The 22,960-nt window shown below is 43.5% G+C and overlaps 1 protein-coding gene across 1 annotated transcript in view; it reads left to right on the top strand.

Annotated features, from left to right (window-relative positions):
• The first annotated feature begins 1,149 nt into the window (after window positions 1-1,149).
• The window catches only part of slc24a3 (solute carrier family 24 member 3), a 374,289-nt gene continuing 352,478 nt past the window's right edge, over window positions 1,150-22,960 (top strand). The window contains exon 1 of the mRNA XM_041182903.1: window positions 1,150-1,404. Coding sequence (XP_041038837.1) covers window positions 1,248-1,404 — 157 coding nt within the window. The 5' untranslated portion in view covers window positions 1,150-1,247. The remainder of the gene's footprint in view (window positions 1,405-22,960) is intronic.

Here is a 22,960-nt window from a genome sequence, read left to right as displayed (position 1 = left end):
TTCTCAGAGGGTTTTGAGTCTTTGGAACTCTTCCTTGAAAGGCGATGGAAGCAGAGTCTTTGAATATATTTAAGGCAGATTCTTAGATAGATTCTTGATTAATGGGGTGGGGGGGGGGTGGGGTGAAAGGTTATTGGGGGTAGGCAGGAATGTGGAGTTGAGGTTACTTTCAGATCAGATCAATGGTGGAGCAGGCTCGAAGGGCCGAGTGGCCTTCTCCTCCTAATTCGTATGATTGTATGTTCGCAATGAGTCATTTTGCTTTCCAATTGGTGTAGGAAGGCAGTGAGATGTGTTAGCCGACTAATGGCTGGAGCAAGTCATGTGGCAAAACCTCCAGGAATATATTCAATCTCAGTTGGCAACCCTCAATGTCGGGAAGGTGATGGGCATTCCAACAGTCTTTCCTCATGTTTTTCTCCCCCACCTTGCCAACCTATTCCTGAGGACCCCATTAAATTCCAGCCATTGTGCGCAGTGTAAAACCAGCATTCCACACAATCCCATGGATTTCCCGCCCAAATGGGGCTGGGTTAAAATAGCACCCCCGCCCAACACATTTTTCTCTCTCTCCTGTAAGATGTTGCCTGATCAGCTCAGCGCTTCCTGCAATTATCCTTTTCCAATTTTACATTTCCAGCAAAGAAGCAGTTTTGCCTTTCGTTATTTTTCAGCGCTCATTCTGTTGTTTTCTACTTTGTGGAAAGCCAGTCGAAGCTCCCCCCCTCCCCCCTCCAGTCCCATAGAGATGGGGCAAAGGAAAGCTGCCCAAGGCAATGCCTTGTATTGGTGATTCGAGCCCGAAGAGGGCGCACTGGATGCCCAAATCCTGAATCTCCGTCCCCTCCCCTTCGCCAGTTTGTCTAAAGCCATCAAACACGGCTCTGGGGCTCCAGACATCAGGAGCTGGAGACTTGTGTATGTGTGTGTATGTATGTGAGTTGAAGCTTACACTCTCCGCCTCTCTCTCTGTCCCTCTCTCCTCCCTGTTCATGGATCAGAACAGAGCAGCAGCAGCAGCAGCCAGAGTCTCCAGTTTACCCCCCCATCTCCTCTCCTCTGGGCGTCTAATGGACTGAAAGGGGGGAAAATCCCCCCCCCTTCCCACCCCCTCCCCTCATACCCCCATTCTTCCTCCCCTCCCCTCTCCCCTCTCCTCTCTCCCTCTCCCTCTCTCGGCTCCTCCGCTGAAGTTGCGCTTGTCCCCGGGCTGAGCCAGACTCACTCGCAGCCAGCGCTTGCAGGCGATGGAGACTCCTCGACATCGCCCCTTCCAGCTGATGCTGAACCCCAGGAACACCAAAGGGCGCCGGAAAAGACGGGATTTGTTTTGGTGGCAGGTCTGCTGGCTGGGCGGAGTGTTGCTTGTGCTGCTGTGCATCTCCAGCCTGGTCGAGAAGGCAGGTAAGGGACTGACTGTGGGGTTGACAAGTGTTGAAATGAAGTGGGTTTGAGGTCAGCATTGATGGGGTTGGTGTAAGTGCAGTGCCCCCCTCCCTTCCCTTGTTCCTTTCTATAAAGCAAGTATCAATGAGCCGGAGGGTCGTTGATGCAGTGGAATCATTTTAAAGCCCATTCAAGATTAAGCAACTTTCATGAAACGAGATAACCTGCACCCACCCCCCTCCCCCCCCCCACCACCAAATAAAACTGCTAACTCTTAATGAGTTAAAAAGCTACTTATGAGATTGCATGAAAATATTCCAGTAGTATTTAAACTATAGTATTAGCTAAATGAAGCACACTTTTTTTTATCTTTGTCATTATTTAGTAATAACATTGTGACAAGGGAGCTCATTAACAGGAACTACAGGTTGTAGGGTTTCTGCATTATCAGATCCCCCACCGTCCCCCAAAATTGAGAACAGTGGAGCTCTTGTAGCGTTGACTGTTGGGGCTGATGTTCCCAGGTTAGCTACATGAGCTGTTGTGTGACTGCAACATCTGAGGGGCATCAACTGTGATCATGTTCCTGCCTCCAATCCATTGCTAAGAGTGCCCGTGCCCAATCATAATGAGGTATCTGGTCAAAAAAAAATGCTTTATAGATCCCTTCTCTCGGCTTTGATAAACATTTGTATTTTTCTCTACGCGTTGCACATGAACAACCATCACAGTACTTCAAAGGAAAAGGTGATTCCCTGTGTGTGTGAAATGCTTCCAGGTATTCCTGAGGGATGGGATAATGGTGCGTATAAATTTAAACTGCACGGGGAACCAGAGTGTGACCATAATTATCAGCAGCAAAATTAATAATATGATTAAAATTGAAATGACAAAGCAAGTCAAATGGAACCAGGAGTATTATTAAAAGACATTATCTTGTTTCAGATGGCCTGCTAGGCAGAATTGAGCAAAAGCATTGGTTGCTCGGGGTACAGTGAGGCAGAATTGGAGTATCAGAACATTAATGGCCCAAATGGCCTTTTCCTGCCCCTGATTTTTTAGCATATGTTCTGGTGGCCACTTTTAGGACTGTGTTAACAATGCAGTTGTTTGGTAGACCAGGCCTAACTGCTGGGCAACCCACGTGAGGTTTTACCCTTTGATAGAATTAAAACCATGAGGTCATGTGATGCAGACGGTAACCTAATGCACAAATGGAGCACTCTGTTTTCACTCCAAGATACTTGGCTGAATTACAACCTTGTGACTCCTTCCTATGGATCCATTATTGCACTTCCATTTCTCCATATCTGCTTGGAAGTGAAATTTGTCTTCAATTTTCTTTGTGTAGGATATTGAGCTATTGGCTTCTGCCAGCACACACATTCACTTGTGCTGAACGCAATCAGTTGAAAGCAGCTTTTGGGGGTTGTAGCTATGATACACGTAATAGAGTCGTATGTTTACAATGATAAGAAGTGATCTTATCTAAATAACTTGCATATAATACTGATGTTGTAGCTGTACAGTGCTGGTTTAACAGAATATTCCAGCTGATAAGGATGATGGCCATCTCCTGTTGGGTAGACCTGTGAATTGTTTATCAAAGCCGAGAGAAGGGATCTATAAAGCATTTTTTTTTTGACCAGGTACCTCATTATGATTGGGCACGGGCACTCTTAGCAATGGATTGGAGACAGGACCATTTTAATAGGTGTGGGAGTCCTGGAACTATGCACCTCATCGGGCAAGAGGTCCCTTTAGTTAAGATTAGAATGTTCTTACAAAACACATCCTGCAGGGTTCAGCTTCTCCCCCTGGTAATCCTTATATCTCATCTGATTCTTTTAAATGAAGCTGTGCCCTATGCTCCTTTTCATTCTGCTATGCAACAGAATATACAGTTATCATTGTACAGGCTGCACTTTGTCCTTAAAAGACCAGGTTCGTGGTGATCGCAATGACTTTAGACCTGACACACACACACTCTCTCTCTCTCTCTCTCTCTTTATCAAGTTGATTCATCCCAATGAGCTAGGATTGCAATATTGATTTATGAAAGGTACAGCCTGAATGTACAAGGCACTTGCTAATGGAATTCAGTTTTTAAAAATTCATTCACGGGATGTGGGTGTCACTGGAAATGCCAGCATTTGTTGCCCATCCTTAATTGCCCTTGAGAAGGTGGTGGTGAGCTGCCTCCTTGAACCTCTGCAGTCCATGTGGTGCAGGTACACCCACAATGCTGTTAGGAAGGGAGTTCCAGGATTTTGACCCAGCGACAGTCAAGGAACGGCGATATATTTCCAAGTCAGGTTGGCATGTGGCTTGGAGGGGTACTTGGTGTTTCCTGCATATTATAATCATTGAATTCACATGCTGTATATTTTCTAACATTTATTGGTATTCAGTTTGTTGATAATGTAACCCTCACCTCATTGATATAGTGAGTACCTGTGCTGGTGGGAACCTTGAGGGTTAAGAAGCAAGCATTGCATGCTACATATTGTGGAAACCCATAGTTAATGAAGCAATTTGTTAATTCAGATTACAATTGTATGAGAAATATTGAAATTTTTGAGCCATTTTACAGCTAAAAGTGATAATTGATGGTCAAACAGTGGAATTGCATTCCGTAAAAATCTCAGTACTGATTAGCTGAGTAATCAACTAATCCTCTCATAAGTGACTCTCACTCCTAGGTTATTCAAGCCTTGCCTACAAGCAAGGATGCTGTTTATCCCATACAATTCTTATTTTAAACTCTCTATTATGTATTGACACAGGAACTTAGCTGGCCAAGTAATGATTCAGCCATTCCCTTGCTGCATTTTCCCTCTGATAAAATGTGTATGGTTGTTCCAATTTGATTTGTTTCCTCCAACTTGGACAAGTCCACTCCCATCTTCTCATTCCTCAACTTGCTGGGTCTTCTTGAAAATTCCCTCCTGAATCTTTTACCCTGTTTGCACTTTAGAGCATTTAAACTGCAACAGAGTACACAGCTACTAGTGTGGAGGCTGCATTTAAAAAACTTGGTTAGTGGGGATTGCAATGATCCCACTGAGCTGGGAGTGCAGTGCTGATGTATGAAATAAACAGCTTGAATGTATGGGGTACATCCTAGCTGAGTTCTTTTTTATTAATTTGTTCACTGGATCTGACGTTGCTGGTGCTCATGCAGGTTATAAACGTGTTTGTCAATGTGAGGCAGGGAAACGCTTGATTGGCTGTTGAGGATTTAGGTCACTGGGAGAGGGGCACTGGCTCACAGATCTAGTGAATTCCCAGCACAACAACGGGCTCCTGGACCGGTTCCTCTGACTGATTTTGGCACTACTAGAGGGTAGTTAGGTTCCATCAATGCTGATACACCTCCTACAGCCAGTGCCAAAAGCTGGTTGTGTCTGCATGTTGTGGGGCTTCCTTGCTTCACTAGCGAGAGGCATTGTGGGCAAGGGCAGCATCTAGAGTGATGCTGAGACCAGAAGTGTCCCTAGCGGCCTCCAAAGCCATTATTGAGAAGGGCAGGAAGTAGGATGAGAATACCCCTTGTACTTCTATTTCCATTCACCTGACAATCAGATTGAACTCTGAGCATGAGTGAGTTGAGGTATACTTTGGGCAGCATTTTGTTTGGGTGGAGATTTTGGAGGTGCCCTGTGCTCCCCTCCAATGATTCCATGAGATTAGTGACTTAAGTCAAGTTCCCAGTGTATGTGCAGGTTTCTACCGAACCTCTGCAATACATAGCAAAGGGAACTGCAGGGCGCTGGATCAAGTACATCACAAGAAGCCACCCACCCTTCTCACAGGTACCTAATGAGAGGTTCTCCTCCTTCCTTTGCCCTTCTAGGCAGAGCTCCTGTGTCAGCTTGGTTCAACTGATAGCATTCTAGTCCTTGTGTCAGAAAGGATTGTGTTTAAACCACCCCTTCCAACCTGACTCGAGGAAACAAGCACATAATCTACACGCCATGCTATAATGATTGTGTGCCGCAGATGCATGTTATGCTTTGGGGCTTTGTCTCTGATGCGCTCTTCGGCTTAGCATCCTTTACCATTCCTGTTTGTGATTCCTTGTTCCCCATGGATCACAGTCTGTCTTGACCTGGATTTCAGGTTACTGCTTACATGACGTGCCTTCACGTGGTTTCCTATGGCTTCTGAATGTGATGGAATAAACATGCCATTAGACTATGGCTTAGGTTGTAAACTGTCAAATGTACTTAAGCAGTAAGTGGATATGCGAAGAGAAGCAATCGCATGTTGGATTTATGGTCCTGTAAGCTTAACAATTCCTCCTCAGATGTTAGGAAATAACCACATTTACACCCGCCATACTCAACTGCAAAAAGAACTGGACCAGACATGGGGTCCTTTATGGTTAACTCTACATGGTGGGGATGGTGGGGGGTGCCTCTGTCATATTTGTGGTCTTGTGCTGATGGTACCAAGTGGACGACTCGATTCAGTACAAGACCTGCTGCAAAATTACTTTTCAAAATTTGACCTAGAGGAAGGAAATTTGAATATGTGTCACTTGAATAGAATTGCTAATCAAACATCTGATTGGGTGAAACCTGCAGCACGGTTGCAGAGGAGTTGAATGTCTCAGTTTCAGCTGCTTGACCAGTGGGCCATCTCATGGTGCACGCCTTTAGTTAGGCTTTTTCCTGTATCTTTCAACTTGAAACGTTTCCACGCTGTAGCTTGCTGCAAGTGTGAACTGATAACAGCACAACAAGAGCAAGAGGGCATCTGGGGCCGCAGGGAATGGTGGGACTGCCAGTTAATCTCCTTAACCGATGAAGTTTGAGGATTAACAAAGGAACAGGGAAACAACAGAGAAGAAGAGAGTTAAAGTCAAATCAGGTACAGAAAGAGACAAAGAAAGGGAAACAGCAATTGGATAAGGAGAAAGAGAGAAGAAGACAGAATGGGAAAGATTTGAATGTTGATAACTGAGTGCATTGTTCACATGCTGTCATTTTTCCAGCAAGTTCTGCCCATAATGTCTCCATCTGGGCATAATGTGTATCCAAACAAGCTGTGTGATTGAACCTGGCTTTTAACCCCCTGTGTACAATTACAGAGAAAAAAGAAGTGAATAACATGGTCCACCAAATATGAGAATGATTTGTTTCTGTCACGTGTGCTTTTCCGGATGTTGATGTTAAACACTAGGCGCATCAGCTAATGTTGGTGATTCAGGTCCCAAAAAAAGCACAAGAAATCCTCCTAGAGCTCTGGCTGATAGTTCTCCATTAACCAACACTACCGGAACAAAGTTAGACTTCCAATGCCACACTACATGCTGGGAAATGCATCATATTTGTGTTACCATTGGTTGAGGGAGGAATTTGGTCAGTCTGACCTTTTCATTTTATTACTTGTGGGACCTTGCCATGCGCTTCCCCGTTGTGCCTGTCTAACAGTCAGTGCATTTCACAGCAACTAATTGTACGTACCCTGCAATGGAACATATTTTGAGAGATGCGATGAAATGCTATTTAAGTGCAAGTTCAGTGGTGCAGTTGAAGGCCTTCAACTCAGGCCCCATCAATAGTCACCAAAAGCAAATTGTTAACAGCCCAGGGTTTCTCTCCACATTTTTGTTTTGCATTTGCAGCAAAAAAGGAGATTTCCAGAAGCAGATTAGAATGTCGGTTTTTGTCTGTACAGCAAACAGTCACATACTGTGGGATTAACAGTGAGCCCATAGTTATGTTATAGTGCACCAGGTCAGATGGGATGTGCACCATGTTCTCTGGAAGATGAAAACCACCATGCAAGACTGTGTAGAGTAATAGTAATAAATGATAGAGTAATAAAGTAATACATTAATTTATAAACGGGTCTTAGATGCAGTGAGGCACAGCAAATTATTTCAAGCACATTAGTTAAGATGACACACAAAGTGTTAATAAACCCTTCTTCAAATGGTGTTCTTATGCTGCTTGATAATTGACAGGACTCCGATATGAAACTGTTTTTAATGGACCGTCACAGCAGAAGTTGCCTTTAAATGATGGAAGTGACGAATCTGCAGAATTCAGATTTCTAGATAAACTAAATATTAAAAGGCAAGGTAAACAGAGCTCTTCTACAGCACCAGCTTTCCTAAAATGGTCTCAAATGCTGCAGATAGGAAAGGTCAATCGAATGACATACTACTGAGAAACTCCTTCCACACAGTGTAGTTTCCTGATCTGCTTACACTTTGAACCACGAAGCTTTTGAATTTCCTCCAAAACAAACTTCCCTTATCTGCCTACTTGCCCTACTCATCAACCTGGACTGTTTTGCGTAGGAACAGGATTAGGCCATTCAGTGCCTTGAAGCTGTTCAACCACCCAACAATTATTAGATCATGGCTGACCTGTACCTCAACTCCACGTGGCTGCCATTGTTCCCCTTGATAACTGTGCCCAACAAAAACCTAGTGATCTCAGCCTGGAAAATTCAACTGGCCCAAAGCCCTCAGCTTTGGATGCGAGTTCCAGGTTCCAACTGCCCTTTGTGTGAGTGGATGCTTCCTGTTAAACGGCCAGGCTTGTAGATACCGGATTTTCCCAAAGGAGGTGGGACTTGGGAGGGTTTAATTCCAGGTTGTCGACCTGCCTTCAAAGGAAAGATGAAGCTTTCTGTGATTTTTGCAGAGGCGACCTGTCAGTTCGACTGGGCTGACCGATTAGTGACCAGCGGGCAACATCGGCCTACGTTATGACTGCTTTGGCAGCTATTGCTGTGGCTGCCATTTACACATTAATGTTTCAGGACAAAAGTTGGCAAAGTTAACATTTCCCACATCTCAGAGGGCAGTCGGAGGCCTGGAACACGAGACAGGGTGGGCTGGTGGCGAGTTCTTTCTACTTGAGGAATTTTTATGTAATGGGAGAGGAGTGCTCTGTCATGCTCAGCCCCTTCAGTGCCATTCTGAACTGCGTCTTCTAACGTAAGCTCGCAGCCGACCCTGTGCCCACCTCCGTTGAGCTGTTCTACTGGAGGCTCCCCACCTTCGTGAGAATTACAACAGCGCGGAAGATGAGCTCCTTAACGTAATTGGCCATTTGATCGAGGCGGGCAAGTTTGCAGTCCTGTCTACCAACCAACCCGTCCACCCCACACACCCTCATGAATGTTGCTACTATTGGGAACCATGTTGGCAGACTGGCAAGCAGGCTGCCCATCCCCATTTCAGCCCTTTTTAGGCCCCAAAAATCCAGCCCCTCGTTCCTTATTTCCTCCATTTATACATTTTGTCATTATTTTAAAATAATTAGTAACATCATTAATTATTTAAAGATAGTTAATTTACCCCTGTTTGACATGGGTTGAATGCTTAGTCGAACCATGCTGAACTATATGGATATATAAGAAAGAACAAATGTATCAATTTGTTATTACTGATCATTTTGTTAATGTACAATAGACTTGGCAGAGACGGAAAGCGAAAACACTTGATCACCTGTTAGAAAAGTTCTCTAAAATGAGTGCTCGTCTATTTTAAATATTTCTTTCATCCCATACTGGTTTCTGAATATCAGTAACAAATTAAAAATGTGCTGGTGATTCACATTACTACTTTTAATGTCATCATGTGAATACACATCCTGGCACAAGTATACGTTCCTCAAATGCACGCACTATGTTTTAAAAAAAAAGACCCTTTCGTGTCGAGACTTGTCCCTTGCTCAGTGATTGCAGTGGAAGGGTATCAGCAAAGGCAGAGACCGCTCACATTTTTTCTGTAAAAGCAAAGACATTGTATTTTTTAAATTATTCTTTTCACTGGATGTGGATATTGCTGATTAGGCCAGCAATTTTTATTTCTCATCCCTAATTGCCCTTGAGAAGGCGGTGGTGAGACACCTTCTTGAAACTGCTGCAGTCTATGTGGTATAGGTACACCCACAGTATATTCCTTTCCTGGTGCAATCCATTTGTTCAATAATTGATTAAGCGTTGTTGATGACTGCACTCTTGCCTCAACTCGAATGCTGTCCTGCTGGCTTGGTTTGAATGTGCAGTTACACCTAATGGTTAAACTGGGCATTAACTTTGTAAAACTGAAGCAATGGACAGTAGTTGTTTGGTAGTGTAGAACTTGAGTATCACTGAAAGAAGAGAGACATGTTGAAGCTTTTCATCTTGCACTCATCAGGACATTCGCAAGAATACCAAATGTAAAAGGAACAACAATTTATACTTCATGAGAAGAGAGTGTTAATTGGTTGGCAAGTGGGTTCTGATTGGTAGAGGTGTTGCCTTGGAGAATGCATCAGCTGACTGATGACTGACAGTTAAATACCAAGCTTTGTTTAAATTCAAACCAGGTAAGCTGACTGTTATGTTATCTTGTGTTGTGATACATATTGTGTTATGATGCCAGTTGTGGTGTCTGTCACTGACAAAATCTTGAAACTTGTATTTTAAACATGAACTGTTTATTGTTAATCTTTAACTATGTACAGACCCCAGGTTACTGTCATGCATAGCGGTGCTGCTGCAATGCAGGTAGGCTACTTCTAGAGTGTTATATTACCATGTGACTCTACGCATCATACCGTGGGCAGGGCTATTCTCCAGTTCCACATTAACCCTTGCTCTGCTGAACACCTTTACATCACAATGGCATGCAGGCACATACAACATCATACAACAGACTCTGGTCTGGGGAATTGCCCTGGGGAATGAACCAGAGAATGGCTGTTGCCTATTTTGTTCAGTCGAAACAGGTGCAACATATTTACATGTCCTGTCTGCAAATAACAGGGTCCTGTGTATTAACATATGTAACGTCAAGCACGGGAAAGTACATCACACTGTGAGCCCAACTTATAATCTAAAATAACTCTTAGAACGCTTATTTTTCATTCTTTCTCTCCATCTTAGAACACTCAGGATTGACATGAATTTTTGTTTTGTTTTGATTGACAGGCTTTGACATGCCTCATTGTCAGTGATAATAATTTAACGTAGCTTTCAGAATGTCATGGTGCTTTTTCTCTTTAACTCTCTCCTTCCTGAAAGCAGGAGTCTCATCCTGTAGCACAGTTCCAATGACCACTTCTCTTGTCCGAGCCCAGGTTGTTGATGGGAGGCAGTGTAGCCATTAAGTTGCTGCACTAGTAATCCAGAACAGATGATTTCAAATCCCATCAATGGCGCTGTGAGAATTTGAATTTAGGCTTTTAAAGACCGGAAATTTTAAAAAGTAACCACGAGGCTGTGGGATTGTCATAAAACCCCAACTGGAAGGAAATCTGCCATCCTCAAATACTCTGACCTTTATGTGACTCCAGTCCCACACCAATGCGGTTGACTCTTAACTGTCCTCTGATGTGGTCTGTGCAAGCCACTCCATTGTATCCATGCCCACATCCCAAGAATAAATCAGAAAAAAGATACAGGGGCAAATGCCTACTTGTTCCTGCTGGCCGCATCAGCATAAGCGAGGTAGAATCGATCGAAGATGCACAGCAGATCAAAGTGTTTTAAATGTGAAAGTAAAAAGCAAAATACCGCAGATGCCGGAAACCTGAAATAGGAAGTGAAAATGCTGGAAATGGTGAGAGAATCAATGGTGAAAGATCACAGACCTGAAACGTTAACCTTGTTCTTCTCTCCACTGATGCTGCCAGACCTGCTGAGCATTTCCAGCATTCTCGGTTTCAATTTTAAATGCGCGTTCTGCCCAAAACCACTTCCCGAAATCATTTACGTTGGTTCCAAGATTCAATATGTTCAAATCGGACTCCATTTAGAAAACTGGCCAGCTGTACTGGTTGGGGAAATCTCTTCAAATTCCACTCATTGTCATGTTGGGGTACCTTACAAGTTTTCCTGACCCAAAAAAAAGTCTTAACAAGAAAGTGACTAGCGAGCGCACCAATAAATAATTAAAATGTTTGGTATAGTTTTTATAAGTCATTTTCAGGATTCATAAGTCAGGTTCCTCGCAGGTAGAGGACAGAGAGAGCTATTTGAGCAAGTAGTTGACATAAACAACCAGCCCCTAGAAAAAAAGTATATTAATGGCTGTGCTTGGAGGCTTGAAAATGATTAAATCCACCTTCTGCTGCATTAATAAAACTGCAGCAGGTTACCACCCTTAATTACATCTAGGAATACCCTTTACTCAAAAGAATAATAGAAGAAATAATTACATGCTAATACACTACCGAATTACACTGGATCATTGAAGATTTTATGTTTGTGATTATGCAGATGAAATTTATTGAATACTTGACTTGTAATCTAACAAGTGCAATTTCAGGTGCAACTACCTGAAGACACCAAGAGCTTGGCCTAAATAGCCAAGTGGTTATGGTACTGGGTTTGTAACCCCAAGACCAAGAGTTCAAATCTCACAATGGCAAACAATGTAACTTCATCTGAAACAGATGGAAATGTGTTTGTACTTGAAAGAGTTACCTGAAGACACCAATAGTGGAAAGTCCACCCAATGAGGTTATTCAGTGAGAGTAACCATTGGAGCCAAACCTGATATGGTCCTCAGCTGATAGTCAAACATGCCACTTTCCAATAGGGTCATTTGGTAATAAGGAGGAACTTGAGCTAATTCCACCTCTTCATAGCCAATACCCAGTCTCAGGACAGTGCACTGGCTGAACTCTGTGTAGATGAGCATTTGATCTCGGGGCTCTCCCTGCTTTTTGGTTCTGTCCCACACAAATAGTGCATTTGGGGTAATACGCCTTTTTAACGTGAGCAATGTTCCTGGTACAAATAACCTAGTAACTTGGGATATTAAATAGGTTATGCTCCTCGTACCTCACAATGCACTGTTAAAGCACTCAAGTTTGACTCCCTGATCAATCAGTGTTGTCATACTCGCCTTTAAAGGAATTGGGCTAGATCTTAACATGTTTGCAATAGTGTAAAGTGGGTGCTGGCAAGTCAGCAGCCCGGTTTACATTTATCACAGGGTTTAGTTACATTGCCAAAACTTTAGACTAAATTATTGGCAAAGTTGTAATCCAAGTTCACTCACAAGCATTTTGTTGATTGGAGTGCTGGCTTTTGTTTGGTCCTCCTCCTGTTTTTGTCAACGTCTCCAGTAGGTGTACAAAGCATGAGCTAAAAAGGAACTGATCACTGAATTGACATTTACTCCAGTCCAACAAAATACAAGCAGGAAGTTGAGAGTTCTTTTGTCTTAAAACCTCTTTTCACTGAGTGTATTGCGTAAGTTGCATGGTGTAAATGAGAGAGTAGTAAAAAATATTGTCAGAGTTTTTAAGCCCTAGAATATCTACCATAATCTGTCTATTGTAATACATTGTCCTTGGAATTTTACAAAGGGCATATAATGCATTTTTTATTGCTTCTGATGCTTGTGGCTTTGTGTGAATATACAAGATTGCTAGGAGATCTTAATGGGTAGGAAATTGTATGTTATCAAAGTTTGTCCAATGTGTTATTTGCATTACATAAGCTTTGAAGCAGTCTTTAAACTATTATTGGAATTTGACTTCTTATGGGACTATTGTAATAGTACTAGTAATAAAGCTTGCACGCCCATGGTACTCAATTTCATTGAAATGTCTCGAGCTGCTTCACACAGTCAATTACATTTGGAAGCTCAATTACTGTTTCACAGCAGCAGGCATTCTGTGCCAAGCGATGTCCTGCAGTCATGCAATTGTACAGGAAGTGCCTCCAATTTTTTAAGGATATAAGAATTGCAGTGATTATTTGTAACTGAGCACAGCCTTGCTTGTGGTGACGTCCCTTATATGTTATTCTCTCGCCGTCAACCCGGGATTCAATAAAATTAATTTCATGTAAGAAAGCACATGCTAAATGCCAATGGAATAGCAAGAACAGTCAGTCTAGCCTTACACTTAGTGGCATACAAACAATGCCAGCATCAGAACTTCTCTGTAAATTTGAGAGCCAAAAATTGCCATGGCCTCTATCTGAGAGCTGAGAACTGATGTTAACAAGGCAAGCAACTCTGTATCCCCTTGACTAATTGAAAAATCATTAATGAGCAGCACAGATTCTGAATCAGGATGCGTCAGTTAGAATAATGAATTCAGCATCAAGTCATATACCAAAAGGCAAATAAAGAGGGGAAAAGAAATTCAGAGGGAGAGTTGAAAAAGATAAAAGTAAAACAAATCATTTTTTGAAAGCTGCAACAGCAATTGAAATCTGAAAAAATGAGACTCCACACTTAATTTCACGGCCAGAGAGTTTGTTTGACTATAATTAAGACTTACCACATGGTTAAAAATGTATTTACACTGAAACGCACAAGGTCTAACTCTCTTTGCTGAGTTTGTAGTAGTATCGATCAGGCAGACGCAGCAACTTTACCCCATTCCATGTATTTCAGTGGTGAGCCTCTCAGTTAGATGCCATCTGAATGCAGCTTCTAGAGAAGCAGTGCATCTTGGACAGCAACATCTTGATTCACACAATTAAATGCATATGAGCCCCTGCTGGAAGCTGTCATGCTGGTTACATGTTAATAACAGTGAGCCAGTTAGTCTCACCATTATTTCTACTGCAAAGTCTGGCCCAGCAAATTTTGTGGGGAACACTGCATGGCCATCACCTTTTTTTTAATGGCAGCCGATATTTAAGTGTAGGGATCTGGGACAATTTACTAACATGTTTAATTCAAGCTCCCAGAGTATAATTGGGAGCCTAATTTAAAATTTGCTGCTGTGCATGTTTCCAGGGGACAGAAACCTCGGCAAATAAAGGGAAGTGGGAACAGCTGTCTCCACAGGGTGACTTTTTCTGTCACTCCTTATAGGTCAGGAAGAGCAAGAGTGCTCCCCCTAGCTCGTCAAAGAAGTTCTCAGCCTATTCCCTGTCGATTGTTGCGTCTCCCCTTGCTCAGTCACTGGCTTTCCCTCCCTTACCCCAGTCGGGATTGCCAGGGACCCAGTTCCATGCCTCCTGGCACTGGTTTTCCCTCCAGGCCACCAGGCAGTCTGCCAATCTGGCCAACAGCTGGAGGGAGGGAATCGGCGGGGGGGTGGTGGGGTGGGAGAAGAGAGAGAGAGGAAATGATGAGGTCCTGCCATTAAGTTCAAGAGGAGCCCTGTGTCCTTGCTGCGTTTTTTGGATGCTTTTGGCCTTGCCCCTATCCTCCCAGAAACTTTTGAGGCCAATGCATCTGTTTGAACAGAAGGGAAACCTACAGGTTTTGTTTTGAGCACAGAAGCCAAGAACAATCCAAGATTACACCTGAAATTGTGGCAGCCACACTGGAATTGCATAGTCACTAATAAAGCATTGCCTTAATGACGAAGGGGTAGTTTTCTGCTTGACCTCCATCTCCTGCTTTTCACTGTATCCCTCCCATCCCCCCCTCTCCACCCGCCATGTCTGTGTTGCCACGCGGAGAGATGGTAGAGGGTAGGGTAGGAGGGAGTGGGTTAGAGCTCAAAGAGCAAATGATCAAAAAAGGCAAAGTTTGCTACCAGATCACCTCCGATCACTCGAGATTGGTGGAGTTTATGCTTTAACAGCTTTATTATGGTACAACTGGCAATTTTAAGAGCTGGAAATGGGGTCTGGTGCCCAAAGGGTTAGTTACGACTTCTTATAACTTACTGCAAATTTTATCCTGTTCCATTTCCAAGTCTGCACATGACATGACCTTGAGTACTCTTAGAGTACTGAACATCCTCCTGTGATTTGATAAGTATGCACTTGATAATCAGCCACCTAAATGTCATAAACATTGCTTTTGTTTTTTTTAGCACACTCTGCCACGTTCCAATTGTTTTCTATCCATGCCATGGGACTGTTGACAGCCAGTGGGAGAGTGAAACCCATGCCAGCACCACTGGGCCTTAATCAATTTGGAAGTTGATTGATAGGATCGTGGTTGCCAAACATGAGTCGCAAATGGGAGCTGAACAGTTGGCGGCAGAATGTACCCAAACATCTTTCAAGCTTGGCTGCACTGCCTGGGCCCCAAGTGGTGACCCCTGGGAACAGTTCAAGGCAAGGATATAATCACCCTCTTACGGGAAGCCTGTGCCTTACTAGGGGTGACCTGAAGGCTCCCGAATAGTGAGGCCAGTGCTCATTGAGGTGGGCGGTAAGAATGGATAACACTCCAGCTGGAATTACTATGGGAAATCAAGGAGAAACGGGAGGGAAATGGAGTTGAAGCTGAAGATCAGCCATGGTCGTATTGAATAGGAGAGCAGCCACCGATGGGCTGTATGGCCTACCGCTGTTATTTCCAATTCTCTTACTACAATGGTATGTAGCTTTTTACACTTGAACGCTGCTGTGCGCTTGCCCCACATTCAGTTGCACTTCCTGTTCTATTTCCTGATTTTTTTTTTTGCAGTCTTGAAAAGCATGTAGTGCAAAATATGTATTGTACGACCCTGGCCTTACTAGTATGTTTGCACAAAAATAAATTTCACTGAAACACATTGAGACACAACCCGGAAACAATTACTATGATGTTATTGTACAGCTGGTCAACGCCTCTGTTGATGCAGCAGAGAGAGGAATTTAATACGAATGTGCTAAGCATGTGTACAATAGCATTGCTGATAGTAACATCGAGCTCATTTACAAAGACTTTTGAACCCTCACTCATAAGAACTATGTCATAACACCCCTTACATCACATAGCACAACAAAAACTGGGCAGGCTAAATGCGTAACACTAACGGAATGGTTAGTGTGTATTAAAGATAGAGCAAAGGGAAGATTTTAAAAGCAAAATGCTTAGAAGGGTGTCGCAGCTCTGAAACTCATTAGCTTGCTTGGTCTCTGCCCGGAACTTGAAAAGGATTTAACTGAGGTCCGATGTCAATTTGCAAAGGAACCAAAGTGTTGACCCAAGTGCGGCAAAGATTTAATTGACAGCCAGGATATCGGCATTTTTCAGTTCCATATACTTCCTGGAAGTCCCATTGTAAGCAAACCAGCTATTGAGGGTGGGTGGTGGGGGCATGGGGTGGTGTCCTTTGATATCTGATGGTATCTATTTAGTTACAAAATACGAGCGCCCACCGCAAACATCAATGCACAGTTGACTGTGGCTTCTAACAGTAGCTGGGGTGCTGCTGAGCTTCTCGGAATAGCCTATATCTCCCTTTCTATTACTCCATTTTACAGCCAATTACTATACTTCATAAATTGAAAACGCTGCAATGGGCTGAGTCACTTCATATTTATTTTTATGTTGCCTTTCCTCCCCTTTTGCCAGTGGCACCTCAGTAGCACTCAGAAGCCCACTACTGATGGAACTGCATAATATGAAAAGCTGAAGGCACCTAGTCATGCTTTATGTATAATATGGTTGGTTTTACATTGGTGCTCATACTTACCCGGTCTGCCTAGATCCCGTTATGCATGACATCAGTGTAATGCACTTAACCAACACACATCTGCCAATCACATTGGAAAGTGCTCTATTACTTTGTGTTAATCTTTCTTGACTGTCTTCCATCTCACAAGACCATAGTTTGCGCCACGGTGGCCAATTCTGTGTTAAGCATTAAATAAAAGCAAAACCCTGCAGATGCTGGAAATCTGAAATACTAACAGAAAATGCTGGAAAAACTCAGCAGATCTGGCAGCAACTGTGAAGAAAGAAAGAGTTAACATTCATGACACTTCATCAGAATGTTCTGAAGAACAGTCATATTAGAATCGAAGCGTCAACTCTGTTTCTCTCTCCGCAGATGCTCCCAGACCTGCCGAGTTGTTCCAGCATTTTCTGTGCTAAGCATCGCCTGCTGTGGCTCAGGAGCCCCACTCTGGCGTGGCAGCCTCTGTCACATTTGTTGCAGAGGAAGACATTGGGCAGCATTCGCTGGCCCCTGTTTTTTCTGGGACCTTTTCTCAGCCAGCTGAGTGTCTCATTTCTGCTCACCTCTTCCAACACCCTTCCAAACAGTCAGCCTCCAGAGGTCACAGCCGTCAGTGACAGTCTCCCAGTTGTTAGCATGTTAATCCTATGAGGAACAGATCAATGGAGGTGTTCCATTGTTGACGGATTAGAATCGATACAAATAATTTATTTTATTTTTAAAATAATTAAAATTCATTTAACGAAACGTGCCAAAGATATGGTGGAATCATTTTACCTTTGGGAACCAAATTAATAAAACGACAGTCTCTTTGTCTGTAGGCTGTAAGGAATCTTTGAGAGATTTGTGAGGGCTGATTTGGTCCATTGCTAGTGGCTGCGGGTTAACAGGGGAAAAAGCTTTCTTGAATTTAGTTCAGATCAGCAATTGCACTCAGTAACCACAGAATGACTGTTGTGGGAAATTGAAAAGCTGTCACTCTGGGGGAAGGTCTTGTTGAGGCAGAGTAGTCAAAATGAATGAACTATTTATCATGCCTTAGCTCATCTTCAAATCCGATGTATCACTCTGTGATGCACAGTCGTTATTGTTATACAATCTAACCTGGCAGCCAGTTTACCCACAGTGAGTCCCACCATCAGTAAGTGAATGAATGACCATTAAACCTGCTGCTGTTGGTGATGCTGGTTGTAAGTGAGATGTTGGTCAGAACACCAAGCAAAACCACCTCCTCTTCCTCTCTGACAGTCATGCAATGTTTCACATCCATCTAAGCAAGTAGATGAGGCTACAGCTGAGCATCTCTTCCAAATGACACCTCTGGCAATGTAGCACTCTCCCTGTACTGCAGTGAAGCATCAGGCTAGATTTATGTGGTAAAGTGCACAGCAAGGTTGAAGCCTTCTCCTCCGAGTCAAGAGTGCTACCAACTCAGGCAATTCTGACACTATAGCGAAAGCTTTACTCTGCACCTGACTCTACTATACCTGAGCTGGGAGGGTGGACAGCGGGTACCTAAAATGGAGAAAAAAAATTCTCCATCACTAATGTCCCTCACGTCAATGAGCACAAAAATTAAAAACAGACGCCACTGCCTATGTCCTGTCTCATCACCTCATTCAGCATCACCTCCTGTTCTCCCCAGTGCATGGATTTCAAAACCCTCAACCTTGTTTCAAAATACCTCCATGGCCCCCCTCCTTAGCCACCCGCAACTCTCTGCTCCAGCTCAAACCCCTGTTCCTGCTCAGTCTCTGATCCACTCCCTTTGCCTGATCCCTCAAATGTGTAAACACCTTGATTCACCACATCTGGAAACTTAGAGTATTTTCTGTCATTTGCCAAAGCAAAATCCTTAGCAGAGCAAAATCTTTGATAGCGGAGGCTGTGCTGCAACTCAATCCTGCTTTATTGGCAACTCTGTGAATATAATTCTGACAACTTGACTAAAACAAATGTATATGCAGCATACTGTATAACTAGACACTCAACAATTCATCATTCTTCCCTTTACTATACAATGCTCGCTTTAACATCACTCTACCCAATCACAAAACACAAGCTATGAAGATTGTAACAACAGTGTGGGATGGATAGCTCTGAGAGTGTGTGAGAAAGATAATGGCTGAGTTGAAAAGCATTCGGGAAATTTTCCTGAGGAATGTTGTGGACAAATAATTGCCAATTAGACAAATGGCAGTAATGGGTTACAATTGGTTTGATTGGTGAATAAGCAGAAAGGATTTTTTAATACATAAATGTGTATCTGTGTTTACAGAGAAAGTTAATGTGAGTCCTGACATTGGGGTAGATCCTGAGTTTGTCTGGAATAGATACTGACTCAGTGCTCTTTCTCTCCCAATTTTTATTTCCATCCAAGTCAGCAGATATAATACCGAAGGCCTACCACACTCAGTTTATGCCAATAAATGATTTACTGAAATAAAAGTTGGGTGTGTAGAAAGCAGTGATTAGAAAGCTAGAATGAGTGATCCAATATATGTCTCCTACAAAGAAAGAATGTACTTGTATTTAAATGTCACCTTTCACATCTTCTGGCAGTTACAAAGCACTTCACAGCTTGTGGTAAATGCTGGCTGTGAAACTGGGCATTCTTCTGCAGTGGACTCTTTTTACAGGCACCTTTGTGCCTCATCTGAAACATGGCACTTTCGACAATACAGCACTTCACTTGAGTTTTAGCCTAGATTGTCCAGACCTGGGCTTCAACCCTGAATCTTCCGACTAGCAGGCGATAGTGTCATTGCGCAAATTTGATGAAGTCTCCATGGTAACCGCTTTTTTTTTCAAAAAAATTAATATGTTGAATTATGGCATTTGTTTCCTTTGGAAACAGGGAGATTGACAATCAAATCCTGTTCCCTTATCTCGGTGACAGGATCATGGGCTCAGTTCTTAGTTCTGCAATTCTGCTGCTGTGATAAGGGAACTCGACTGAATGCTGTAAATCTGGGTGGTTTCAGAGAATCACCAGTGTGAAGATGCCTTTTTGCAGAGTGGGCCTAGGTTGAGACAATGACTTTAAACAAGCCAGCAGAATGAAGAGACTTTCAGCACAGCAGACATGGAATTCTAACTGATGTGGCAGAAGTGAAAGGCCAGCGTTCTATGTTGCAATTCCATCCTGTCTCCGAGTTTTAGATATACATTGGGTAACTTAAGTCTCCCGTCGGTGAAGTTAGACTTCAGGCTGTGGTAATTTTATTAGATAGTCCCTTCCTTGAGAGTTTCCCCCTCAACACCATTCCCCCGCCCCCACCCCTGCCCCATCACCAACTCCTCCCATTGCCCAGATTATTTCACAATCGAGAGTGACAACATGCTCCCAGGTTTTTAATTTTATCTTTACTCCCATTTCTCTCTCGTCCTCACGCGGAGGCCTTGGTTTCTGCCGGGCTGAGGTTTTGCAGATGTTGGCTGCCATTCAGTGCTTTGCCACAAGTGTCTATTCTTCATATAGACAATGAATATCAACGACTGCAGAGAAGACCTAACCCAACCCAAACGTGCATGCTCTAGTACATAGTTGGGTGGCGGTGCTGAGTAGGAGTGCTGTCTGTTTGTCTTTTCTGTCCCTTATCCAGGGTTGCTGGTCCAGTTATAACAACCAAGTACTTGTAGTTGAGAACTAAGCAACAATAACTTGTATTTATATAGCACCTTTAACATAATAAAATGTCCCATGGTGCTACGCAGGAGCATTATAAAATAAAATATGACACCGAGCCACTGAGAAGATAATAGACCAGATGAACAAAAACTTGATCAAAATAATAGCTTTTAAGGGATGCCTTAAAGGAGGAAAGTGAGGGGGAGAGGCATACGGAGGGAATTCCAGAGATTGGGGACCGCGAAGGCACGGCACCAATGCTGGAACGACTAAAATCTGGGATGCACAAGAGGCCAGAATTAGCGGAGCACAGATATCTTAGAGGGTTTTGGGCTGGAAGAGATTACAGAGATGGCAGGAATGAGGGTGGAGGTTGTGGAGGGGCGGAGTGCGAAGCCATGGAAGGATTTGAAAATGAGGATGAGAATCTTAAAATCGAGAGGTTCCTTGACTGAATGCCAATGTAGATCAATGAGCCCAAATTGGCAAACTCGACTTGGTGCAACTTAAGACAGTGGGAGCAGAGTTTTGGATGAGCTCAAGTTTATGGAGGACAGAATGCAGGAGACCACCCAGGATTGCGTTGCAATAGTCAGGTCTAGCGGTAACAAAGCCATGAGCAAGGGTTTCAGCAGTAGATGAGCTGAGGCAGGGGCGAAGTTGGACAATGTTATGGAGGTGGAAATAGGCGGTCTTAGTGATAACATGAATGTGAGGTCAGAAGCTCATCTCAGGATCGATTGTGACACTAAGGTTGCAAATGGCCTGATTTACTCTCAAGACTGCTACCAGCAAGAGGGCTGAAGTCTGTTGCTAGGAAACTAGAGTTTGAAACAGGCACCGAAAACAAAGGATTCAGTCTTCCTGATTTCAACACAGACCTTGAATTATATCTGGACTTTCATACCCAAATAATTAAGAACTACACCGGGTGATGCCTGAAGTGATTTGGGAGAGCCCTTTAGTACCAGTCTTAAGTCAGCTTCTTGGAGATGCTGTAGAGCGTTGTTTGGGGAGGTGGCAACAAGAAATTCCTCTTCTCTATCCTTTCCTTGGTACTTCCAGCAACTTGTATTTATATAGCACCTTTAACATAGTAAAGCATCCCAATGGGAGTGTAATCAAGGAGCTCTTAGGACAGCTGAGCAAAATTTTATTCAGAGAGGTAGATTTTAAGGAATGTTTTAAAGGAAGAAATAGGGGTTTAGGGAGAGGATTCCAGAACGTGGGGCCTAGGCAGCTCATGGCAAGCCACCAATGATGGAACGATTAAAATCAGAGACTTGCAAGAGGTCAGAATTGGAGGAGCGCAGATATCTTGGATCTAATGACAGATGTGCTGAGAACCATGGGCTCCTGAATCGTAACTCCCAAAAATGGATGGGTCAGGGTTGGGTCAGAGGTTACAAGTTCAAAAAATCTGACACAGAAACTGAACCCACCTTGAATCTGACAACTTCCGATTTTGACCGAGATGGGACGTGGCGCAGGCGAGCAGTTTGCTCGCAGGAGGCGGGTTGATTATTTAAATATCGCCATGAGGCAGCTTGCCTTCAACTTAACAGTCATTCTACTTTTAATTCATGTTGGCCTCAGGAGACCTGGCAGGTGACAGGAAGTGAGAAGGGCTGAATTCCTGAGGTAAATGTGTTTATAGCACTGCTTGTGGGCCAAGAGGAGCAATGGTGCTTCCTCCAGGCCCAACAAGCTACCCAATAAACTCTCCACCCATGTTTTGGCTACTCAGTGTCTCTCACCATTGAACGACCTCTCCCTCCCCTCACAACCATTGTCAGACAACACCTCCCAAGTGATCAGGTGTTCCCAGTGAGGAATACTCCTGGCAATCAGTGCCAGAAATGCTTTCCTGGAAACCCATACATTCGGTTTTCCGACCTCAAAAAAGGCTTCCACCCACTCCCTCCCCCTCCCAAGTTAAAGTCCAGGCCCACAATGCCATGCAGCCATCTCTTGGGAAGATTAATTCAAGGGGATTGGAGGAGGCCCCAGGATAATCTTTGAGGGATCATAATTTCAATCTGGGTCATTCTGACTTCAGTGAATATCTCAGTGGGGCTCGGCAGAGTCTCTAGGGGTTAGCTTTATGGCTCATTCAAGATAAAGAAAGACATACACTGACATACAGTGCTTTCTGACAAAGTGTCCAACAGTGGAGTGAGAAGTCTTTGACCTGATTGTGAATACATTCTCAGCTATATTGCTTGTGAAGACAGTTCAAATACAGGCAACAAGGTAGAGTCCAATTGTTGTTCCCAAGGCGATGGCTGCTTTTCCTTTTCAATTTGGTTTCACTGAACACAACCCACATTCAACCTGAAAAGAAGCAAGTCCCAGTACAATGAATGCTGGGCCTCACCATATTGGCACAATATGTCAATGGCTCGGTTAGGCTTCTGGGTGAGGACCATTGGTTTCCTGAGGCACAACTGTACAGAAACACTCTTTTGAGCAGCCTGCCACAGGTTGGGTCCAGCAGTAGTAGATGGAGGCAGTGACAGCAACTGTATCTTCTTGATAGTTGAAGTGCTATGAAGTAAGCATTTACACTCGGTAAAGGGGAGGAGAAAATGAGGAGCAACAGTGGCATTTT

The sequence above is a fragment of the Carcharodon carcharias genome, chromosome 2 (genome assembly GCF_017639515.1).
Source record: "Carcharodon carcharias isolate sCarCar2 chromosome 2, sCarCar2.pri, whole genome shotgun sequence".
Taxonomy (NCBI): domain Eukaryota; kingdom Metazoa; phylum Chordata; class Chondrichthyes; order Lamniformes; family Lamnidae; genus Carcharodon; species Carcharodon carcharias.
This window is presented reverse-complemented; position numbering and strand designations above follow the sequence as displayed.